Raw genomic sequence first — 24,060 nt, 5'->3', positions numbered from 1 at the left:
GAGTGCTAGCTTTTTGGGGTTTCATTCCTGTGCCAGAAAGACTATTTGCTCATACAAAGTTCTTCATTGTAATAGGAAAAAAAATCAATTTGATTACTTTCATGTCAGCATGCATGTCTAATGGCTTAGAAGTTATTGCAGCCATAAAATATACAGTATCATTTCTCTCTCACTCTGAAATTTGACAGGATTAATATAGTCAGCATGAAATCTTAGTCATAAAGTCGACCATAAGTGATGGTAAAATTAGCTGCTGAAATCGTCTGCTTATGGAAAGCATCTTCTGTTTTTCCTTCTGGGAAAAAATATCAAGGGGCTGGCGTGCAGATCGGAACGGGAGCTTTCTGCATTTCAGGCTCTAATACAAATATGCCCGTTTCATCTCACGCTCTTCTACCGAGAGAGATGGCGAGTTCTGTTCAGCTCTGTGATGTCCCACATAGCCGGGAGTGCAGTTTTACAACCCGCTCATCGTCTGGCTGCGCAGTGGAGGGGGTGTTGGGGCTGGGTCTCGTGCCCAGGACAGCTGTGATGGGGGGATCGTGGCTCTCCCGCATCCCACCCTCCCCTGTAAGTCATTCCCTGTGTGAGCTAAAGTGAGGTACGTTGCAGGGCCTGAAAAGCATCTCCTCTTTCAGACTTCGGGTTAGAAACCAGGGGGTTGTGGTGTGGCCCTTTGACGGCGTGTGTCCTTCGACAGCAGCTGATGTTTGCCTGCCCGGGATGGAGTGAATGGTGCCCCAATTTATCTTGTTGTGGTTGAAAAGCTGCTTCTTTCCATGGCTCGGTGTTCAGGTGAGGTTGGAGGGAGGTGAGGTCCAGGTAAGCTGAGCTTTGCCCATGGGCTTCACCCCTGGATTTTGATGGATGCTCTTCCTTCTCAGTGCAGCCAACTAGAAAGTTGGTCACCCGCTGTCCCCCTCACGCAGGCCCCTTGGGAAGCGGGATGACCACCTTCATCAGGGTGGGAGAAGTGCCTCGTAGGAAGCTACCTTGCTGTGAGCTGAGATTAAGAAACTTCTGCTCAGCGCCGAGTTTCCTCCTGCCAAGGGACCGTGCTGGGTGCCAGCGGAGGAGCCCCGCAGGTGGCCGGAGCAGCGGCTCCTTCCTGCTCACCCGCCTCCAAAACTGCCCTTGGAAGTGGAGGTGAAGCACTGGGATTAGGCAGGGGGATGTTTGCTGATGTGTAATCCTTCACCAGCCCAGCCTTTGAACTACTTGTTAATGTTTTTATTTAATGACATCTCATTTCAGCTGTGTTGCGTAAGGTGCCCGTAGCTGTTTTTTCTGCTTGTGAAGCTGTTTCCAGAAAGAAGTAACGAGCTGGGTGCTGGTATCTTTAATATCAACATTAAAGTTAATCCAGGGGAAGATAGCATCTTGCATCTGGGCGTCATTTACCCATCCCGTAAGGTCCAAGACCAGGGTTTCGTTGCTAACTCTTGGCCTGTTTGGCTTTGCAAGGGGACATTTCTCCTGCCTCTTGAGCAAAAGCATGCAGGGTTTTACTTCTCATGGGGGGCTCAGGGGTCCCTCCCGTCCTATCCAGATGCTCCTGCCTCTGCTGGAAGCTGTCGTCCTGCTGGTTTTGCATGTTCTGCCTCCTTTGGCAGCCCGTTGTGAAAAGTTAATATCTGGTCATTGGTTTTGGCTGCATCTCCAAGGCAACTTCATTCATACGCCAGCTCCGGGTTCATACCGATCCGGACATGCCTAGATGACTAACTCTCATCTCCTGTTACGCTGTCCCAGAAGAGTTGTTAACTCCTTTGGCCCAGGTAGGTGGTGAAACAACAGGGAATGGGCAGACAGAGCAGCTGGGTGCCATAAGCACCCAGCAAACACCAACTTGCTCTGTACCCCCTCCATCCTTTCTGCTTTGGTTTGCTTCCCAGCACCCCATCCAGCCTAGAGAGCAAAGAGCTCGTCGCTGTTTAAGGTCCCTTTCAGTGCAGACAGTTTGTTTCTCCTGAAATTATTATGCTTCGTTATCCTTTCATTTGGGCAGAATATTGCCTTTGAGATCTAAACTTACTGAAAAATTGCACCAGAAAAAAATGAAAGTGGCTGCACGCTAGCAATCCACTGTGAATTGCAGCTAAAATTTAATTTTGCATTCCATACAAGCCGAGGGGGGGATTTTTCTCCAAGGGGCAGGCGATGCAGCGAGACCACTGCATTCCTGGTGTGTGTTGGGGGTCCGTGAGCCCTGCGAGATGGAGCTGTAACAGGTTAAACGTGGGGAGGCCCGGCGCTGCTGCAGTGCCTGGTCCCTCGCTGATGTGCCTATTTCTGTATGGGTTTGTCAGATACAGATTTACAGCCCCCAGAGACTCCTTTTGATTCTTACTGAAAGATGTAGGAAGGAGGAAAATGAGCCAAACTCAGGGGTTTTTTTCTCTGTTTGTTTCTCTCGTGGCAGTGCTAAGAGGTGCTGTTGTGCTGGATGATGGTATGTCCTTATCTCCCGCAGCGCCCGGTGACTCCCCGTCGGGGCGAGGGGCCAGTCCCCAGCCCCATGCTGAGGTTTGACCGTGGGGCTCCTCTTCCAGCCTGAGCCCCTGAGAAGGAAGGAGCGGGGCTGGGAGAGGGGCAGAGCAGGTCTAGCTCACACTGTCACCAGGCAAAGCTCGGTTTGAGCTCGAGGAGCATCGTGAGGATGCGACTGCGCTCTTCCCATGGTGTGTTTGACGTGGCCCGCATGTCCGACGAGGATGTCTTTTCTCAAGGTGCTGGAGGTGGTTTGGTAGGAGCGTAGGCACAGGCAGGAAAAGCACATTGGGTTTTACTGGTCACGTTCATGCCCTCCTTCCAGCCTAAGAGGGGTATCGCAGCAGAAATCGCGGGTCAAGCTAGCCACGAGGATCACTAAGGTGTACAAACTTGAAACCCTGTTAATTTTTTAATGCCTAGCGGGTTTTGGGGAGATCCGTTACACTGAAACATCAGGCAAAGAATTAAACACGTTGGGAATATGAACCAGCCGTGACTCGTGACCGTGCCTGAGCGGCTGGACGAGGCCGCTGACCGCAGCGGTGGTGGCACGTTGTGGGAGAGTTAATTAGAGAAATATTGGAAGGATTACCCTGAGGACTCGGGGTGCACCTTGGTCGGAGGCTGTTATCCCACGCACCACGCACGAAACCCTCTGTCTCACCAACCTCCTTTCTCCAGGTGCTGCTTTCCCTTCCTAGAGAAGAAAAACTACTGGAGAACTGTTTGAAATGTAGCTGCTATAACTCTTAAATTTTAATAATAGATTACCATTAGTATCAGCCTTATATAATGCACACCTCATTATTGCTTACTCAGAATAATTTCGCAGCCTCCTTATAGAACCTTGGAACTTTATTTGCTGAGTATAAAATATGCAGAAATGCATGAATAGTTTTAAGACTTGGTACCCTAAACTAATACGGCGTGCTTTTTTTTTTTTTTTTTTTTTTTTTCCCCTGCACCATGATTGAAGTCAAATTAACATATTTACCTTCAGTGCTCCCAGGAGTAGCATTAAAAAATTCAAGAGGTGATTCAGAATAGTCTCCGATTTACTGTGTTTAAAGCTGGATTTCATTTCTCAATAAAACCATGCAAACACTTGACTCCCTTTCAGCTTTGCAGCCTCTTTCCTCCCTGTGCAGGTTCTTGGACTTATCAACAGATGGTAGCAGTATTATTACTGCCGCGTTCCCAAAAGGAAGCTTTTTATTTTATTTTATTGGTTTTTCAGGATGGGGGAGAAAGCAGGGACAGAGAATAAGGGAGGGAATGAGTTATAACAAATAGCACAGAAGCGTAGCTGCTATTTTAATCTGAAATAAGGAAAAATACTGAGCGTGATTTTTGTCTTGCTGCCTGCGAGCGCTGGTTCGCTGGCTAATGTTGGTTACATTATCGTGCTCTGCCTCAGTTTATCTGCGTGTGATAACGGTTTCCTAGGGCAAATCATGAAGCTTAATTTTTGCTATATGTTGACATCTTACCAGGAAGAAAAGCTGTGTAAATGCAGGGGTAGGAAATGGAAACGGTTGCTTTATTGCCCAGCGGTTTCTTTATTATTACCAACGATTACCCAGGAGCTGTCCTGCCTGTGCAGTGATTTATTCCTACAGCTATAGGATGCTGCTCCTATAGCTCCCAGGATTTCAGACCCCATGACAGTCAGGTTCAGGGGTGCAAATTCATGCCCTGAAGCCCGAGGCTGTCCCACCTTTGCCTCTGCCATGGGCTCCTCGGGGAGAGAACTGTCTCTAGGGCACATCCGTGCTGCAGGGAAAGCTTTGACCCCATCAGTTTTCCCGGCCGGGTAATAAATATTCTGGGGAGAGGGTCTGTGTAAGGAGCCCTTTGCTCAGCTGGGGTGAGTTGGTACCCCCTGAGCGGGACGACTCTGCCTAAAAATTTTGTTTACCGTGGACTAGATACTGCAGCAGCTCTTTTCTTCCACGCCTGCTCCTAGATTAGGAAGTTATTTCAGCAGATGTTGTTTCCTAAGAAAATGGGTTAATGCTTGGTGGTTAGAACAGTGTGGCAAAAAAGCTTATTTGTGTGAGGTTTTGGCTAATTGCCTTGCAAGTGTTACAGAGCGTTGCAGCAAATTTCCTGGATTTCGCAATCGTGATGGTTCTGGTCTAACTGGCCAGAAAGATTTTGAAAAATACACAAATAAATGGAAAAATAGAGGCAAATCGCTGGCCGTGTTGCTGTAAAAAGCTGAAGGGTCTTAAGTCTGGGGTGAAAAGTCTCCAGGTATCTGAGCAACTAATTGAGTGTTTGGGCTGAACAGATCTCAGAGTTTTATCATCTTTCAATTGATGAAAGATGGATGTTGCTCTGGGGCAGGCCAGAACAAGCCCCTCTTAGAAATAAGAAGTAACTCCCAGGCTAAGAGTTCCCTGGGAGAACTGGGGTGTTTTTCCTTCCCAGTTCATGAGAATGTCTTTGCAGGGTTGTTGTGTGGGTGTGCAGCCACCCTGTGCTGCGAGGGCAGGGACCTGGGGAGGTGGCGGGTCCCAGCTCTGATGTGGAAGCTCTTTCTCAGCATGGCAAGGCTTCGTGGGCCATATTCCCTTTTTTTTTTTTCCTAGGAGGTGAGTGTCCAGGTGCTGGGGGGGCTGCCTGGGGCCGCTCTGGTCCCGCTCTGCCAGCGATGTGCTTCAGGGACGATGCTGCTGAGCTGGGGTTACTCTTTGGGGGTCCCCAGCCCCACTGGGGCTTTTTTCCACGCCTGCTCCTACGTGACGAAGGACCAAAGCTTGTTCTCTGGGTTCCCCAATTTGGGGACAAGCAAGGTGGCTGCCGCCAGCACCCCACGCACAGCCGTGCTGCTCCACCTCCCTCTCCGCCGGCTCCTCGGGAGCTGGGGCGCTGCACTGGCAGGCAATAAAAAAAAAGGAGGGGAGATGTATTTACAAAATGCACCTGTGGGAGGTACTGATGCAGGTGAAAGCAGAGCCTGGCCTGAGAAACGGGGATGGTTTATGCTCGATAACGTTGGTGTGATTCCTGCTGCTCCGTACCGTGATGGTCGCGTCGTGCATCTCGCTGTCATGATGCCATCTCGGTGGGGAAAGCTGCCTGGCACCGGTCTTGCCCACTGGCAGCAAGGCTGCTCCCCTCACTGCCTCGGTTCCTGGGTGCGGGTCCCACCCAGGGCTGATGGAGGTGGAAGCAGCTCCGAGCCGGGAGGACAAGAAGGAGTTGCGAGCCGCACGCAGTGAAGCCAGCAGTTCAGTTCTTACTGGCAGGTGTGCAGGGAAATGCAGATCAAGTGTTGCTATTTCTAAGAGCATCACTCGAAAAAGACTTTTACCGTGTCGAAAAGCGCGATGGGGATGAGCTGCGGCTGGCGGGGCGGGAAGGAAACCTCGGGCTCTCTCCTGGGCATCTCCACGCTGCCCGCCCTGGGGGTGCTGTGGGGAAGGGTGGCCGCAGTGCCACCCTTCAGCCAGTCCTGCTGTCCTCTGCCGCGGAGAAAACCTATTTCTGGGCCAGAGCCCCCAGGGCCACGTGCTGGCACAGCCACGGGTCGGGGGCTCGTGGCGTCGGCCAGCGCCACATCCCCACGCTGCCGGATAAATCGCTAATTAGTTTCCATCTGAGCAGCAACATAAACTGGGAATAAATGGACTTGGCTTCATAAACTTAGCGCTTAAATATTTTCCCAGGCAGGAAAAAAAAACATTTGCTTTCCATGCAAAACATATAAATCTTGGAAAAGTTCCCAAAGTTGCGTGTTTAACTGTTCAGATCTGTGCCTTTGTAGAATAGAAGTGGTTATTCCCCCGCATAATTATTTTTCTTTTTAAAAGGAAGCTGAAATGTTTGCGAGGAAGACATTTTAAGCGACTGCTGGGGATGAACAAGAGTGAAGGGAGAGTCAGGTTTAATGATGATTGCTTCGCTTTGCTTTATCGCTGTTGGAAATGAAGCACCTTCTCCTCATCCCCTCCCCGCAAAGACTAACCACAAATGCTGCTTTTACTGTTGTGTTTTGGGGCTGTTTCTGCTTGTCTTATGAGTTTTATTGAAACATGTATCTGGTTGCTAGTTTCTTTTTAATCCTACCGAAATACAAGAGCTGTTACTGGAGTTTATTTAACGCGATGGAGTCTTTGCATAGTTAAAATTGCAGATGCTGTATAAAACCCAGGCTCTCTCCTTCCTTCCCAACGGTCCTGGTGCAGAAGATGCTGCACGTCGGATGCTCCTTTATTTCCCCGGTGTGGGCAAGGGGTGGGAGGGAAGGGGGCAGGAGCAGCCTCCTCCAGCCAGGGCAGTGCGTGGGGAGGAAGGGCCGTCGGTGCTTCTCGCCCCTTTTCTGCTTGCTGCGGTGGCAGATGAGGGGTGCCCCTGGGAAACGGGGGGCTGACACCCAACGGGGGGGCTTCTGCCTCCGGCCACTGGCGCCACTCACCCAGGATGGAGATTTCCAGAGAGGCAGGTGAGCTTTCTGCAAAGATCCATCAGTTATTTCCTGCACTGCCCCTCCCTCATGTCCACGCCACGAGAGACCCCCCTTCAACTATGTAAATACAGACACACAGAGCATAGATTTATTTTTGTGTAAAATCGCTGTTTTGTGTAAAATCACTCTTTTGCATAAAATCACTGTTTCACATAAAATCCCCAAGGAGATGCTGTGGAGACCCGTTGCGGCGGCTGGCGTGATGCACAGCTTGTGTCAGCGTCCTCCTGTCCCCGTCCTGGGGGTGGGCAGTGGGGGAGCAGCACCCACAGCCCTGCCGTGGCACCGGGGTGGGGACTGGAGATGGAGAAGCGGGTCTGTGGTGGCTGTCCTGCCTGGAACAGGGCAGGTTTGGGTGTGAGGACAAGTGAAATGAGTTTGGTGGTCTCCTTATTTGATGGACTGTCAAAACGAGATTGTGGGGGCTTTTCTCAGAGCTGGGATAAGCTGGGGTTGGGGTGCACCAAGCAGGAATTTGCCCGGGAGACAGCAGTGCACTGGAGGAGGCTTTCCAGCACATTGGTCCTTCGTGAGCACCATGAACACATGGTTTGAAAGAAGCTAGAAAATAAAAACACACAACAGTCTCCTATGCAGAGAAAAAAAACCCAAAAACAACCCAATAACCACCATGCAGCTTCTCTCCATGAGGCCTTTCTGATGCTTCACTGTCATTAATAGTCACAATTCAAGAGCTAGAAATGTTTAATTTATTTGTGTTCTCCTAACACCTTTCTGTTTCATAACAGTAATCACCTCTCCCGGTTTGGCCGGGAGGCAGCGGTGTCTGCCGCGCTCCCTGTAATCCAGGAGTGAATCAAAGCAACTTTTTACAAAACAAGATTCTCTCACTGTTGCAAAAGAGCTTTGGGGAAATCTGGTTTTTGTGGTTAAGGATCTTACTCTGATGCACAAGGAAAATTATGTGTAGCTTTTATTTGGCCCAAAGGATTCTTACAACATTATCCGTATTTCCTTTAATTTGTGGGATTTCTAGTAAATGGGCTTAAAAATAGGTCCGGGCAAGATGCCAGGGTACATACGAACAGCAAAAAAGCTTTGCAGGCTGTGAGCAGCTCGCTTTCACTTCTCCCTCGGCGCGGGCTGGGGGGCCGGAGCAAACGCTCACCTTTTGGGGTTAAGTTTAATGACGTCTCTGGAATTCTTTGGAAGTTGCTATTGCAGAAAAGATCCTTTAACTCTTTGATAGAACCGATGCAATATTGCTGAGCTGGACACAAGCCTGGAGAGGGAGCAGGACGAGCTGTAGTGCCAGGGGAGGACAAGAGGATGGGGGACCCCAGGGGGGGACCCTCACACAAGTCCTTGGACCCGCTCACTGATGGGATCTGGGGACCCTGGAAACCCGGCGTACAAGTAGGAGCAGAACATGGCGATGATACTTTTTTTTAAATTTATTTTTTCTTTCAGCTTTTCATTCTCAGAAGTCTCTATAAACCTTTTTGTAAAATGGGAAAAATCTAATAAGGGAGAGGCTGTGGCTGGGAGCTGCACTCCCAGCTGGGGCGATTGTTGGGTGCCTGGCTCCCTTTGGTAATGTTTAGCTGGCTCTTTCTTCAAAATCAGTCTTGGTTCAAGTGCCTTAAAAATACATTTTTCCCTGGGGACAGCCACCCACAAAAGCCTTTCATTAAGATGTAGTGCATTTTTGCAGCTGGAGTCCCAGAGGTAAAGGGAAGGTAAGTGGGAAAGGATGCTGGCCGTGCCGTGCAGCAGCCAGCCCGCCTTGCTCCGTGTCCCTCTGCTGGACAAGGGCGCCTTAAGGCTTCCCAAAATGTGTGAATTTTGTCCTACTTCTGCAAAATTTGGTTCACTGGATTTTAATTAAATCTTTGGGCATAAATCTGTAAAACTTTATTTTATTTTGAGTATCGCGGATGCTGCGCCTCTCTGTTGTGAGTAGCTTCTTGGGAGGTGAAGAGGAGGAACAGGGAGATGGATGAAGAGGAGGAAGGTTTTGAGCTTCCTGGGAGCAGCAGCAGCGTGTTGGGTCGGTGCAGCGGGCAAGGAGCAGCGTCTCAGTGCAGGGAGGTGCAGGAGCACAGCAGCAGGGCCAGGGCTGGGTTGGGGTTGCAGCAGGTCCTGTGGGTCATGGCCGTGATGATCCCACCTTGTCGGGAACGGCGTGTGGGTCCAAGCTCTGCTTTTGAGTTAAAAACCTGCACTTTCACATGTTGGTGGTGATGGACTTCATAAAATCAAAAGGATCCCCATGCTCAATGCAGAAGCAAGCTTGTTAAAGGGAAATTATTTACGCCATTGGCAGTAGTGTACTAATAACACTTTTTATCTGAGCAAATCAAGTTGCTTTACAGGTATTAAGTCTTCTGACGCCTCTGTGAAGTGGGGGAATGTGGTTAATTCGGTTGTACGGGTGAGGACACCAGGCTTATCTCTACCCCTCTGAGCACAGCCTGGCTCCTCTCCTGTGCCGCCCCAGGACCACGCTTTTCCTCAGAAGTCAATAACTTGAGAGTTGTGTGGGAACAGACCTCCCAGGACAGTGGTGGCTGGGGGCTGCAGTCCCCGGAGCAATTATCCACACCGCCCAGTTCCCTTTCCGGAGGAGGAGGCAGGTGAGTTTGCTGTAGCTCTTATAATAAGGGATAATGTCCAGGATGGGTCTGGAGGACACCCATCTCCAAGCCTTTCCATCGGATGGCATCACCAGCAGTTCAGTGCTTCTGGAGCCTTTTCCATGGGCCTGATGCTGGTGGGTGCTGGTGCTGGTGTGGGAACGCTGCAGGGCAGCACCCACCTCCCAGGGGTGTTTCTTCCACGTTTCAGGAAAAAGCAGAGCAGTGAAAAACGACCCGCGCGATCAGTTTTGGTACATTGTGAGCAGAAATCATCTGTTTCCCTCTGGATGTGGAGCTGCTGAGCACGAGCACCCCAAAACACCTTCTTTTCTCATTAAACCTCGGGGTTTAGCAGCTTCCAGCCTCGGGGAGCACTTTCCCTCCCGCGCCGGCGCGCGATGCTGAAGCACCAACCTCCAGCCAGCCCAACGCCGTGGCAGAAGTTCACATTCAAGCTGATTCTTCAAATTTACCTCCTTTGCTGGAGATCAGCTTTCCCAGCTCCCCCAGAGCAAAAGGCTCCTGTTGTTTCTTCAAAGTCCAAGGTTAAATGAGCCGCCGGCAGCGCAGCTGGGTGGTAAATGCAGGTTTTTTAGGGGTTGAGGGGATGAGCTGGTGCCAGCGCTGGCCCGAGGGGTTGCAGCCAGGGCTGGGGCTTTGGACGTGTGAGCTCCCCTCTTAAAACAGTGTCATTCCCGCTACGCACGCCTGTTTGATTTTTCTTTTTAAAAATAATCAGGTTTGTGCGTGTGGGTTGGCTTTTTTTTTTTTTATGAAGATTTTTAACTGAGAGACAGCAAATTTAATATTTTCTGTGTCTTGGATGTGTTGTGATTTACATTTGATTTTAGGCATAATTAGAAATGCAAGTAGAGCGCTTTGTGTTTTACCTCTGCTTCAACTATTTATGGCATGATATGCAAATGAAGCAAGCTATGAATATTAAAGATTAGAGTATGTTACAAAGTATCACTGTCTTTAATGAGTTCGGTAATGGGCACAGGCTTTGCACACACTTTAATATGGAGGTATTTTATGTTGTGTGCCGTCTGGGCGGCTCTGCAGCTATCGATGCCGTGTTTGGTTACATCCCAGGAGAGCGGGGCTGTGATTTAAACCCTCTCCAGCCCCGGCTCGGCTGCAGTAGGTAGGTGAGATTTCCAAGCGTGCCCATGACAAAGGCGGCGGCTGCGGCTGGCGAAGGGTGTTGATGGATTATTTCACAGAGACTGTTTCAGTTCTCGTCTAGGTCAATCCGTTTCATCTGCTGCAGCGTTGTAGATGGATCTGAGAATATGAAAGCGCTCGTCGACCTTTCAAGGTGCTTTGCAGCACTGGGAGGGAATCTTAAACACGCTCCTGCCAAAATGGAGCTGCTGCCTGTAACATCACAGAGACCCCAAGAAATTAATTTTTGCCGTTCCTTGCCAATTAGACTTATTGACATAGAATTATTTTTAGGTTTATTGACATATCCGAAGGCATTTGAAGGAACATCTTATCTACTGGATAGCAGAGGCTTGGGAAGCGGGGCTCCTCGCATTAACCCTTTCTTGCCTTAGGAGTCCGGGCAGCATGGTTAGCACGGTTTTCTCTCTAAACCAGTAAACAGCTTTACCCCTAAACTAGCATCGTAGGTATAAAAGAGAAAGGGAACGGTGCTTTGGGGCACTGCAGTGTGTACAAAGATTTCATCTATGGGTAATCTGAAGAACAAACTTCTGCTCGAGCACTGGGGTCCCTGCGGGACGCAGCGGATGCTGCGGGGTGATGCCGGGGGGATGCAGGGCTGCGGGAGGTGGGGGAGAAACCAGCCAGATACAGGAAAAAAAACAAGAGTTTGTGCCAAACGGGGTTTGAGGAGGGTGGGTGGCGGGGAGGGAGAATGAAGCATGCCCCAGGGAGCGTGCTTTTCAGATTTGAGGTATTTAAATTACAAATTTTGATGAGGAAGATTGTCAGCAGTATTCAAAACAGTGCTTAAATTCTTTTGAAACACTGTCGAGCTGTGCTGTGGCAGTTGAAAAGTTTGGCACACAAGAACTTGGCCCAGAAGTTGCTGCTTGGGTTTTTTTCCTTTAAAACTCAATTCATCTGTATTCAAGTATCCCACATGCTTAAGAAAAAAACCCCACCAGGCTCATACTGGTTTGAGACAAACCCTTGTGTGCGAGGGAGACTGCAGAAGTGATATTATCTCAGGGGCTTTCCTTGTCAGTTAATGCGCATTAATAACAATTTATACTTGTGTATTTAAAAAAAAAAAAAAAATTATAGTCTTTGTGTCTGCTCATGAAAACTACCAGCAAACTAAACTGGAATTTAGAATATGCTTGGGATCCACTGGATTAATAATCCATAAGCATTAGCTGTAACAGGGTTTTTTTGATGGGTTGATTGGTGTTCGTCGGTGTGGGACCAGCTCAGAGTTTGCAGCGCACGCCTGCAGTATGTCGTGAATGTTGGGGAGACTTTCTTCCCTCCAGCCTCTGACCCTCCTCTGCTGCATGAGGCTTGGATCTCCCTAAAAACCCCAAATTTAAGGAACGTATGTGCTGTAGCTAGAGCTGTGCATCAGTGGGGCTCTCCCGGGGCATTGGCTCTGGCACAGCAGCACAAAACTTGTAAGATGTTAGCGTTGGCTCTGAAGACTTACTTGACCATGTAGAATATATATTTTTAAAATATACATAGATATTAACCATATATAATCTATATCGTAATATCATATATATAATATTCTGGGCTGCAGTGTTGTCTGGGGGTGTTTTAGGGTGCGTTACAGAAATCATCACATTCTGAAGCTTTGAGTAAAATTCGTCGGACCAGTGGAGGGGTTTGTTGCAAGAGCAGAGACGTCAGAAATGAAAAGTTGGCGTTGAGTTTCCTGTACCCTCCTGCCTTGATGCTGCGGGTGGGAGATGAGTCTGCAGGGGGGAGTTTTCCCCCCCCCCCCCCCCCGGGAAAGGGGGAGAGAGGGAATTGTTTGCGGAGGTGTGAGCAGGAGATGCAGTGTATGAAAAATGCGGGTCCTCTGCTTTGCCCCCATCGGCCTGGGGAAAGTGGGCATCAAGGTTGAGGTGATCACCTCATGTCACAAATTTGGGGTTTCTCGGAGGTTTTGTTCAATGCCCAGAAACCTCAGTTTTGTAAAACATCCTGCGCAGTCTAGTATTTGCTTCTATAAACCTGGAAGTAGAGAGTTAAATTTCTGCAGTCTGTAACTTTCCTTTTCTGCAAGCTTATATTTCCATTAAGGATCAAGCTCAGATGCAATTGTAGCTTTGCTTTATAGAGTATTAAAAGTTTAATGTATAAATGTCTTCCTTCGCCAGAACTTTTTGGCAATGTTGTTTTCCAGTGCTGAAATTTCTACAAAAACATGGAGATCCCGATGGCTGCAAGGGCTTAGCTGCCCTTGAAGGGTTAATGATATTGTGCCTACATTTTTTTTTTTTTTTTTTAAATCAGGGAGAATAGGCTGTAGCCAAAAGTAAAAGTCATTAATTTTAAGACAGAGATGTAAGCAAAGTTTCCTTCCCCTCTGCAGGTTGGTCAGGGTAGGCTATGCAGTAATTGAAAAGTAAAGGCAATTGAATTACAGGCTTCTGTCCAAACGGAGCGCGATTTCTTCTTTTTTTTTTTTTTTTTTTTTTTTACAACCTCCATTGCATCAGAACTAGGCAGTATTCCTGATGTTCTCATGTGTGTTAATGCTGACTCACAGACTAACTTGCACAAGAAAAAAAACACACAGGCAGCTCCACCATACTAGGTAATGAGCTCTAGCAAGAAGCAGCGTCTGATGTTTTGTAAGCTTTTTTTAATTGACCTTTTAAGATATTTACTTTATTTTAAGGCTTTCTGTTCCGTAGTGGCACGATGGTAGAACTGAGTCATGCATGTTATATATTGCTAGCTCTGCTGTTGTGTACTAGGAGTGAGGAGAATACAATTCAGCATGGCACTTGTCTTTTTGATGTGTTACGGATGTGAATTAATGTTTGCGATGGGATGCAGGCGATGCACGCTTTGCAGAAGGCATGGTGATGGGGTGCTGTATGCTTTCTGGTGGACGTAACTTAGTCGGGGTCTTGAGTTTTTGTTTGATTGCAAAAAATTATATTCTGCAGAATAATTGTATTTTTTTATCCATGTCTCTCCCTTCCCTTTTTCCTTGCAGCAATCTGTGAGAAAAAAAAACCCAAAACACTAAAATGTTGCATTTTCTATTTTTGTTTCTCCTTGCTTTGAGAGCTCTTAAAATCAGTGATAGATAAGAAAAAAAAAAAAAGAAAAAACCCCCAAACAACTAATTAAATAATAATGGCAATAACACGCTTCGCCTTGGCTGAATGACTGCACTTTTTGGAGACAGCAGCCTGCCGGGTGGGTGACCTCGAGCGGCGGAGCTGTGCCCAGGCTGCCGGTGACTCACCTTGCAGCAGGACAGAGCCCGGGGAACCGCCACCGGTGCCGGGGCTATGCCAGGGTCCCCGGGAATCGCTCCCAGGGCTGTGCCGGGGTCCCCCGGGTGAGCCCCCAGCACCCCATCCCCGGGCTGCCCTGGCAGTGGGGCTGCACGCACCGCCTGGGCTGCATCATCACCATTAATTTAATTCACTTTTCCATCTTTTTTTTCCCACCCCTCCATTCCCTGCCCTAGCTTCCAGGTCTTTACTTTCTGCGTGAACTTTTAGGATTCTAAAGCAAACGGAGCTCCGTGCCGCATGTCTGCTGCGTGTGTGTTGCTGATGCGTTACTTAGTAATATTGGCAAATTCCGTTTCTGCTTGTCTTAATAAGAAAGAAATAATCTTTCACCCATAGCCACTGGCTGCTACACTAAAAATAGGGTAGGTTAGCACTGCTCGCTGCTTGCCACTTGCAGCATTTCAAAAATAAATACTCCGGAGCTGCAGAAACGAATGCTGCAGAAGAGAAGAGGAGTCTCGCTATGACTGTCATTTGATCACCAAACTTAACCTTGTTTTCTTTCCCCTGCCAAAGACGGGCGTTCAACTGTGCAGGAATTCACCACATTTCAGGTTTCTGCCCCAATCCCTCTCCTTCCCCTTCGCCGGGTTTTCTCGCCCCAAACCCCGACGTGAGCAGAGGGGAGGCTCGGTTTTGGGGTGGGGGGGGGGGTGTGTGTGTGCAAAGACTTTTCCTTTTTTGCTTTTCGGCTCTCTGACACAGCGACCTGTGGTGCGTGGTGGGGTATACACAGCGTAGACCTGAAGTGTATTTTATTTGACTTTATTTAACTCTTTATTTCATCGCAGGCGTTACAGCAGCTCCGTGCTCAGAGAACCGTCCTTCGCCGCGGAGTTTTGCAGTTAGCTGTTGCGTTTTTTCCTTCGGGCTTATGTAAAAAGTGTGTTTCCTTTTCATTGAAAGGGAGGGGGGGGGGGGGAAAAAAAAACAAACCCTGTAGCAAGAGCTGGGCAGGTGGCACCTCTGTGCCCGGGGGTGAGGACACACTGGGGACAGCTCCAGGGTGGTGGGCAGCTTTGGGGAGCCCCTGCCCAGCTGGGTGACATCCCCCTGCCAGCCTCAAATCCAAGGGTGGGTTTTTCCCCCCTCTCTCCTCATTTACAGAAGAAAGGGAAGTTTCCTCTGACCTTTTGGGGCCTTCAAGGGCAGGACTTTTCAGTTCTTTTCTTTTGAGGGGCTTTGGCTGGGTGGGGGTGAAAGCCCTCCGCCGCTTTGTCTCCCACCCCCGGAGGGTCCTGCTGCCTTTGTCCCTGCCCCAGCTGCTGCCCAGCGCACCTTCCTGCGGGAAACTTAGGACTTTGGGGATTTTTTTTTTATCTTTTTTTTTTGGCAGGGGTGAAGTCTCCAAGTCTCTTTGTATGTTGGCTAAAGAAAAAGACAATTTAAATACATTATCTAATTATTTCTGATTACTCCTGGGGGAGCTACGATGCCAGCATCTTATTCCAAGTCGATGCTTTTTTCCTTTGTTGTTGTCGCTTCACTCCGACCTTTCAGGCCTCAGAGCAGGAAAATAGCTTAGAAAAGAGCAAACCTGCTTTTTTTTTTTTTTTTTTTTTTTTTTTCCCCAAAGCACATGAACGCAGAAACTGGGGATTCTCAAACTGTCATGGAACTTGTACCAAATAACAGCTGCATTTTTGATGAACATCTTGTGATAAAGGCTATGACTTTACAGAAATCATGCAGACATGTACAAATTGTCCTGCTATATCCAAGAGCTGGAAAAAGAGGCTGCCATTAGAAAAAAAAAAAAAGAAAAAAAAAAGGATGTTTTGCTTGAGTGGTCACATACCTTAAATAATCAGTGTGGTGGGGGTGGTTGGCTGGTTTTAATCCCATTTTGTCCAAGTTTTCCCGTTTGGTAGGAGGTGTCCTTATCATCTGTCACCTGTAGGACATGGCAACCCAAAGGGGACTGGATTTTTTTGGGTGATGATGTGCTGGGGGCTCCTCCTGCACCCTGGGGCACAGTTTAGCTTGGGAGACGAGATTGCAGAATAGAGTTTATATCTGGAATTGCTAAGATCATTTTTCCTGCATTTTTGCCTGCATTTCTTCCCATGTCAGATGGACTGAAGGCATTTCAAACAATTGAAAAGTCGCTTGGTGCTCTATTTTAAAAAAAAATATTTAATAGAGGAGATTGTTAAGTTAGACATTATCAAATATTACTGCATTTGCTATCTAGTCCCAGTAATATTTTGTTGCTGGGTTTTTTTAGGGGTTGGGAGGTCTGGTGGTGACCAGGTTCTCCTTGGTTTTCCAGACTGCGTCCTTTTATTTTTAGACTTTTTGGGGGTGTTTGGGTTGTTGGTGGTTTTGGATTGGGGGTTTTTTGGGGTTTTTTTTGTTTTTTTTTCCTGTGTTCTGGTCATAAAAAGGCAGGTGCCAAATGGGGAGGAAGAAACAAAAATCCAGCAGTTCTGGTCTATGGTTTATTGAGGTGGTTTGGGCTTTTGCAACCTGCTGGTACAGCTTTGCCTGTGTTCCTCGGTGCTGCTTCTAGACCAAACACACTTTTTTTTACCATTTCCCTATGAGGGTGTCTCAGGGCCTTTTTTCTCCAGGAAAACTGGAGGTTTAGACTCTCACCAAGAGCCACCAGCAAGCTCGGTGGCTTTGTGACCAGCGGCTATGAAATCTGCTGGAATTGGAGAAAAGACAATGGAGTGATGTGATTTTGGAGTGGGATCCCTTCAGGGTGGTCAGGCCAGGCTGCAGTCCTGTGGAAGGCGTACCCCAGGAGGGATGGGTTGTGTGGAACATCTTCGTTCAAACTGATGTTTCATGGGAAGTTTTAACTGAAATCTGCCAATAATTTGCTAGGCTGGGGCACTCTGGTGCTTCTTAGCAGCTTAAACGTATCCTGAATCAGTTTTGGTGTGTTTAGAGAGACACATGGGTTCCTGCTGGCATGCCTGGCTTGTTTATAGAGCAGATTCTAAGCAATATTAATAATTGGTATCTATTTTAAGTCGGTTTGTACTGCGCTATCAAGCTGTCCTTGGCTGGTCCCACTCATCCTGCTCTGTCGGGTTTCTCCAAGGCAGGGGGTTGTGAGGAGGTTCAGGGAGGTCCCACCCGGCACCTGCCTGGTCACTCCAGCTCTAAGGGAGCTCTTGCTGGAAGAAAAGAGGAGGAAAGAAATCCTTTTCCACCCATGGTCTGCCATCCGCATGGACGAGGCTTCCTTCAGGTCCCTGAGTGGAGAAGTTTTGTAAAGCACATTTAATTTCAGTGATTTTCACAGATCCAGAGTGGATCTGCATTTGCTGGGGCAGACTCCTTCTCCAACAGAGGTTGGTGGTGTCATGGTAGGAAGAGGTCTTGGGCTTGGCTGCCGTGGTGTCATCTCTGACCTCCTCCCTCCTTGGATGTCACCTTGGTCCCCTCTCAGTGCCTCAGCCTCCTCATCAACACCAGGCAGAGATCTCGTTGACCTGACACCGGGTTGGGATGAAGTGTTGAGCGCTCCCAACACATGGAGGTCCTGGAGGTCCTTGGCTGGGAGCGTGGCGGCTCTGCCGAGCGCTGGGAGGCTGCAGGTCCCGTGGGATGCAGAACAGTCGTGTCAGTGCCGTTTGCTGAAAGAGCAGGGGAAGGCAGCCAGCCCTTGGGCGCTCGGGAGCAGCAGCAGTTTGCTGCTTTCGAGTTGAACTTAATGCACCAAACATCTGGACGGTGGAAGCGGAGGTATGAGCACGATCAGCAGGGAAGGGTCGCGCCGGAGCATCACCGGCCCCGTCTGCGCTCCCTACGGTTACCCTCCCCTAAGGATGGCTTCACCTCTAATCTCCTAAATTTTAACTGCGTGTGACCATCCGAGCAGAGCAATTGAAACAAATCTGAGAGCAATAGCAGAGATAAAAACGCTCTGGGCAAGAGAGAAGTAAGCAAAGTGAGGCCCCACCCTCTTTCCCAGAAAAAAGCACCAAACATGCTCAATAAATGCGAAGGTAATTTAAAATCTGAATCCAGGAGACAATGTGACTAGGATTTCATTACTTAAGCAAATGGATTTGCTTTTAGTGGATTCAGCCACAGACTGAAAGAAGCTTTCCCCAAGGGGTAAACATTTTTCCTGCATTTGAAAGGCTTTCTTGTATGGGGAGGGGGGGGGGGAGAATCAGGACTGTGGCTGCCCAAGGAGCACCGTTATTTTGGGCAGATTTGAGCATTCCCAAAACCGTCCTTTTGGGTGGGTGGTTTTGGGGAGCCCCTGGGATGGAGTGGTGGGATGCTGGGGGATGCCGGGGCAGGCGGGATGCTGGGGGGATGCGGGGGGGGTGCTGGGGGATGCTCGCCGCGCCTTCCTCCGGCTGCAGGAGTTAACCAGCAGCAGTGCCAGCTCTGCAGACTGTTTGGAATAGTTTAAATGCTTTGACACTCTGGATGTACTAGATGGCAGGGGAGGCAGTTTACAGCGTAATTCATATGCAAAACTGCACTATAAATTTAAAACCTGTCTCAGTTGCCGTGGCACCACTAAGCATTTCATCAGCATACAGTACAGTATTTCTGCCATCTTTGTTTGCATTGCAGTGACTCATCAAAAGTCTGTCTTGTACCAACACTGAGAGCATTCCTCTGGCACTGATATTTCTCTGTTTTTAAAGCTTCGGTTTGAAACTGGCATTTACTTCAGGTCCCTAATCAAAGGGCTCTATTCATTGCAGAGAGCAGCCTGAATGTTAATCTGCATCCGGCCTATTCATTTAGATGCTGTGCGCTGCCGGGGAGATTTGACTTGGTAAAAGCTTGAGCTACAGCAGATACAAACCCAGGGTTTGATACTATATTTTTTTTTTTTTTTTTTTTTTTTTTCCCCTCCCCTGTGCGATCGTCGTCGCTGCGTCTAGCGTGGCGACCGGGGCGATACGGAGGGACCAGACCCCTCCGGCGAGCGGCCGCGCTGGGTCGGGCGCTGCTGAAGGTACGTTTGCTCCCAGCCAGGCGAGGGGACCGGCAACTTCCTCGCTCGGAAGAATTTTTTTTAACCATGCAGATACAATTAAATTGGCTCCGAGTGTGTTCCCTTTTCTTCCTGTTACCCCGTGGCCTTGCAGATAGGACTTTTTTTTTTTTTTTTTTTTTCCCAGCAATGGGAACAGAGCAGCTCTTTGTGGGTTATTATTTTCTTTTCAGAGATTTTTTTTTTTTTAAATCTTTCTCAGATAAACTTCTTTTTTTTCCTTTTTTTAAAAAAAAATACTGTTCTTAGAAGCTTTCAGTACTAGTTAACCGTAGTTTTTCTTCAGTAGTATCGAAGGCAAACGGGATTTTAAATCTGCTGGACTCTTGCATGGAGCTCGGGGAGGGGGGACGGGGGGGGGTTTGGGCTCCGGCTTGTGCCGGTGGATCCGCAGTGATTTGCTTTGCTGGAGTTTCAGTGCACGGGCTGCACTAACGCTACCTGCTCCGCCGTTGCACGGGGTTTGTGCCCGAGGTCCCTTCGAACGCGAGGCTTTATTTGGTTGGTGAAAGGAGGAATTATCCCCACGGCCAAAAGGTACAGCTGGCCTTAGAGAGCGGCCGCGCTGGGATGCAAAGCCGGAGCCGTCGCTTCGAGCCTGTTTCATGTGAGGACACTCGGAGGGTCCCTGATGCTGGGGACGGTACCCCCAAGCCGGGGCAATGGGCTGGGGGGCTCCGGCTGCAGGAGGGGCTGGGCTGGGGCTCCCCCTGCCCCGCTTTGGATTTAGGGGAGAAAAATAAGGAGACAACTTGATAGGCAGCTCGCTGCAGTACATTGGTTTGTTTTATTGGGGCTCAAATATCTGGCTTAATTTGGAGATAAGCCTCGTTTTGTTGGAGGATAAATCTGTTGAGAAGGGGTTTAACTGTTGAAATGCTCCCTCTTTCTGGTGCAAATGGCAAGATTGCTTTTCAAAGTGCTTTTTCCTGGGAGCTGTTGCTCCGGCAGAATCCTGTATTTATTTCAGGCAGAATGGCACATTGTTTTATAAATATCTTTTCTGTAGTTTCAACATAGCTGCTGGGTTTTGTGTTTCTTATATAATGCTACCCGAGATCTGTCTGACTATCTGACTGGGTTAACGGTTGGACTCAATGATCTTAAAACACCTTTTCCAACCTAAACAATTCTACGATTCTATATCACGTTTGCTTTACTGTTCACTCCTCTCCCATTACCGTTCAGATTTTCCTGCATAAAGTAAAGCCCCCAGGGGAATAGATCAGTGGTGCTTATTTAAACAGACCGCAACTTGAAGAAAATACTCGCATTTTTGGAATATCCTTTGCCATCCACCAAAAGCATTTCCAATGTTATTTGAAAACATCGATAAGTAATTTTTGTCAGCGACTGCTTTTCCGCGTCAGCTCTCGGAGCTTAGCTTTGAGCCTTTGATGTCGGGTGAGGTGGGTTCCTCTGCTTCTGCCTGCTTTGGTGAACTGTCTAAAAATGCTGTGCCTCTCTCCCTGCCTTCTCCCTTTTTCAGATGTGCCCTACTTTGGATATTCCTGCATTGAATGTCTGAGGAGCTCCAGCCGATCCTGAGCCATGTCGCAGATGTTGCACATAGAGATTCCCAACTTTGGGAACACCGTTCTGGGCTGCCTGAACGAGCAGCGGCTGCTGGGGCTTTACTGCGATGTCTCCATCGTGGTGAAGGGCCAAGCCTTCAAGGCACACCGGGCGGTCCTGGCCGCCAGCAGCCTCTACTTCCGAGACTTGTTCAGTGGGAACAGCAAAAATGCCTTTGAGCTGCCGGGTACCGTCCCCCCCGCTTGCTTCCAGCAGATCCTCTCCTTCTGCTACACCGGGAAGCTGACCATGGCGGCGAGCGAGCAGCTGGTGGTGATGTACACGGCGGGCTTCCTGCAGATCCAGCACATCGTGGAGAAAGGGACGGACTTGATGTTCAAGGTCAGCTCTCCCCACTGTGACTCTCAGACCACCATGATCGAAGACCCCAGCTCGGAGCCGCAGAGCCCCTGCAACCAGCTGCAGTCGGCCTCGGCGCCCTACGTCATGTCCCCCTCCATGCCCATCCCGCTCCTCACACGCGTCAAACATGAGAACCTCGAGCTGCAGGCAGCTGCCCTGCCCGGCCTGCCCGGCAAGCGGCCCCTCGAGCCCGGGGCCCGGGAGGGGGCCGCCAGCGGTGGCTCCAACACCGGTCCCCTGAAGCTCTCCCGTGTGTCCTACTACGGGATGCCCAACCTGGCCACCCTCATCCCCAACGTCCAGCAGGTCCAGTACTCGCAGGGGGAGCGGACGAGCCCCGGCGCCAGCAGCATTCCCACCACCGACAGCCCCACCTCCTACCACAACGAGGAGGATGAGGAGGACGACGAGGCGTACGACACCATGGTGGAGGAGCAGTACGGGCAGATGTACATCAAGTCCTCAGGAGGCTACTCTGGTAACGGACAGTCTCTGTCCTTGGGTTTTCCGCTCTCCTTCAGTGCTTGCTTGGTCCTTCTCCAGCCAGCACGGGTAGTTTTGGTCTTGTTCGTCAGGCTTTTGTCTTCAGGGGCTTCGTTTGTTTATTTAAGTAGCGCGGTGCACGTGGTGGGCTCGGTGCTGGTGTCTGGGTATGGCGTGAGCAGGTGCCCTCGTGCCATCGCTCGTGGGCCGTGTCCCCAGCTGAGAGGCTCTTTAGGAAAGAGAGGCTGTGGCCTCCCCCACATTCAGCTTAGTCCTTTGGTTTTTGGGTGGCCTCACAACAGGTTACACAACCTGTGCAGTGGTGACACCGTCCCTTGGCGAGGGTCATCCGAGAGGGACAGTCGTCCGTGGGGAGGGAAGTGTCAGCCCTTGCCGACCTGGCAGGGCCAAGGTGGTCGGTCTGGGAGTTAGTCTTCAGTGAGGTGCAAGGCACGTTCCCTCTGTCCTGGCTTTTTAGAATAAAATTTTTGAAAAAGTAGATGAACATATGACATATGGAGGAAGGGAGAAAAACCTGAAATAAATCATTTTTATAAATGTTAATTGGGAATATCCACAAAAAGGAAAAAAGGACTTTTATGCCCACTGCCTGAAGTGACCCCCCTTTCCTTTGCCAGCCTTGCCCAGCACATCGCTGTCAAAAAGGGAAAAGCAGTTTGGGGGCCTCTTGATAATATTTTATTTCTCTGTTAGGTGAGTCCCTGGGCATGCGGGAAAAGCAGTTTGGGGGCCTCTTGATAATCTTTTATTTCACCTTATCTCACCTATTAGGTGAGTCCCTGGGCATGCCATAGACAGAGGAGGTGGTTTCACTTTGGTGATGCTCGGCCAGGAGCTGCCGGCTGAGCCCCCAGGTGGGCGCAGGGGCACGAGGCTCCTTCCCTCTCGCTCCCTGCGCAGGAGAGGGCTTCTTGGGGTGTGCACCCCCAGCCCCTCGGCACCTTGCAGGGCTCGGAGCCCGCTGAGGAGCAGGGGCAGGCTGGGGGTGCGGAGCCGGGGGCCCAGGATCAGAGCAGGAGATGCGCGGGGGGGTCGCTGGGTGCCCACATCCCGGTCGGGTGAAGCTCGCAGCGTCCCGGTCGGAGGCTCAGCCTCGGCGCTGTGGCTTCCCTGTCAGAGCTGCAGGTGTCTGTGGCAGCAGCTTTGATCCGCGGGTGCTCCCCGAGGAGGGACATCTTCCCCCCGGCTCTGGCTGCGCAGAGCATCCTCTTGCCTGGAGCCGCTTTCCCCCTTACAGTTCTGAGCTGAAATTGCTGGACTAATTTTGCAAATATTTAACTCTCGTTTGTTGAAGAGTTGGCATGCTTTCCTCAAAGCTGTTTGATTTTATTCTCAAGCAAAGGAGATTTGACAAATATGACCATTTCTGTTACCTAAAGCCAGGCTTTCCCTGGTCCTGAGAACAGTCTCATCCCCACACACTGTCCTATCCCATCCTGTCCCATCCCATCCCAAAGAGCAGGAGCCCAGTGTCCCCTTGGCATATCCCCCTGCCAGGTAACAAGCAGATAAGCAGTATTTTCCAAGTGTTTTTGCCAAGCCATGTGCAAAAGAGGGAAGGCAATGTTACTATTTTAATATTAGAGATATTCGCTGAGAAAAGTGGACAAGCCGGTTGTAGAAAATGAGTCTCAAAAGCCTTTCTGCTCTCTCTGCTGTGCTGAAACTCCCAGCAGTTGGTACCGGGTGAGCGAGGAGGAGTGGGATCAGGGAGTGGGGACAAGGTCGGGGTCTCCTCCAAGGCCGCCCACCTGGCAGGAGCAGGACCCTGTGCCCCAGCTGCTGTTAAGAGTCAGACCGCCGAGAAATCGGGCTGTTTTCCCCCACACTGGTTTTGTTTTTATTTTGCTTTGCGCTTCCCTGCTGTAAGCATGCAGTGAGTAATGTGGGTTTGCCTTCAGCGCCGGGGCTCTCAGCATCGTTCCTCAGAGCAGTGAGATTATACCCTTGGACACGGTGTTTTCTTTCCCTGTCATGGGGCCAGTTCATGCAGTAACAGAACAAAATAAATTCAGAAGGTGAGGGCAGGACCAGCCCCAGGACCACGCAGGCAGCAGCTATTAGGCCGTGCCTAATTCTTGTAGTGTGATGCAGTCGTCCCGGTTGGAAAAGTGAAAATACAAGCAGCTTGCTTGGGCATTTCTGGAGATGCTGCAGCCATCCAGCCCCCGCGCTGGGCATCCCACAGCCAAGTTTTCCTGCTTGGTTTCTGTAGGGGGAAGGCTTGAACCATGTCGTGATGCCGAGGCAGGGTCCGTTCGGGGAGGAGGCAGGTCGGGAGCGCAGCGCTGCCCGGTCCCGCTGTAAGGCTCTAATATACCACATTTCTGCTAAAATACCTCTTCCACACCAGCACATTTCAAGGGAGTTTCCTGTTTTAAATAAGCCAGCTATAGTATCAGGCTTCCTGGAAAAGAGGGCACACAAAAAAGAGATTAAAAAATATAAAACCTAAGCTATTCCATTATGGTTTGGACTTGTACGGCTAAATGTGTTTTAATTACTCGGGATAAACTGTACCCTCAAAAGGTGCAGAATAATAAAACCATAAGATGGAAGAGAGAAAGCCAGCTAATCCTG

At 49.5% G+C, this 24,060-nt stretch overlaps 1 protein-coding gene across 6 annotated transcripts in view; it reads left to right on the top strand.

Moving 5' to 3' along the window:
* NACC2 (NACC family member 2) overlaps nt 1–24,060 on the top strand; it is a 59,879-nt gene that overhangs the window by 20,626 nt on the left and 15,193 nt on the right. The window contains exons 1-2 of one of the 6 annotated variants that reach the window (XM_074923642.1): nt 8,240–8,344; nt 20,528–21,454. In XM_074923642.1, the coding sequence (XP_074779743.1) occupies nt 20,590–21,454 (865 nt within the window). In that variant the 5' untranslated portion in view covers nt 8,240–8,344; nt 20,528–20,589. Of the gene's footprint in view, nt 1–8,239; nt 8,345–13,256; nt 13,380–18,979; nt 19,000–19,490; nt 19,576–20,527; nt 21,455–24,060 lie in introns of those variants that run through there. The other 5 variants (XM_074923640.1, XM_074923643.1, XM_074923644.1 and 2 more) reach the window with 5 other exon arrangements.

This window comes from Athene noctua, chromosome 20 (genome assembly GCF_965140245.1).
Source record: "Athene noctua chromosome 20, bAthNoc1.hap1.1, whole genome shotgun sequence".
Classification (NCBI taxonomy): Eukaryota; Metazoa; Chordata; class Aves; order Strigiformes; family Strigidae; genus Athene; species Athene noctua.
This window is presented reverse-complemented; position numbering and strand designations above follow the sequence as displayed.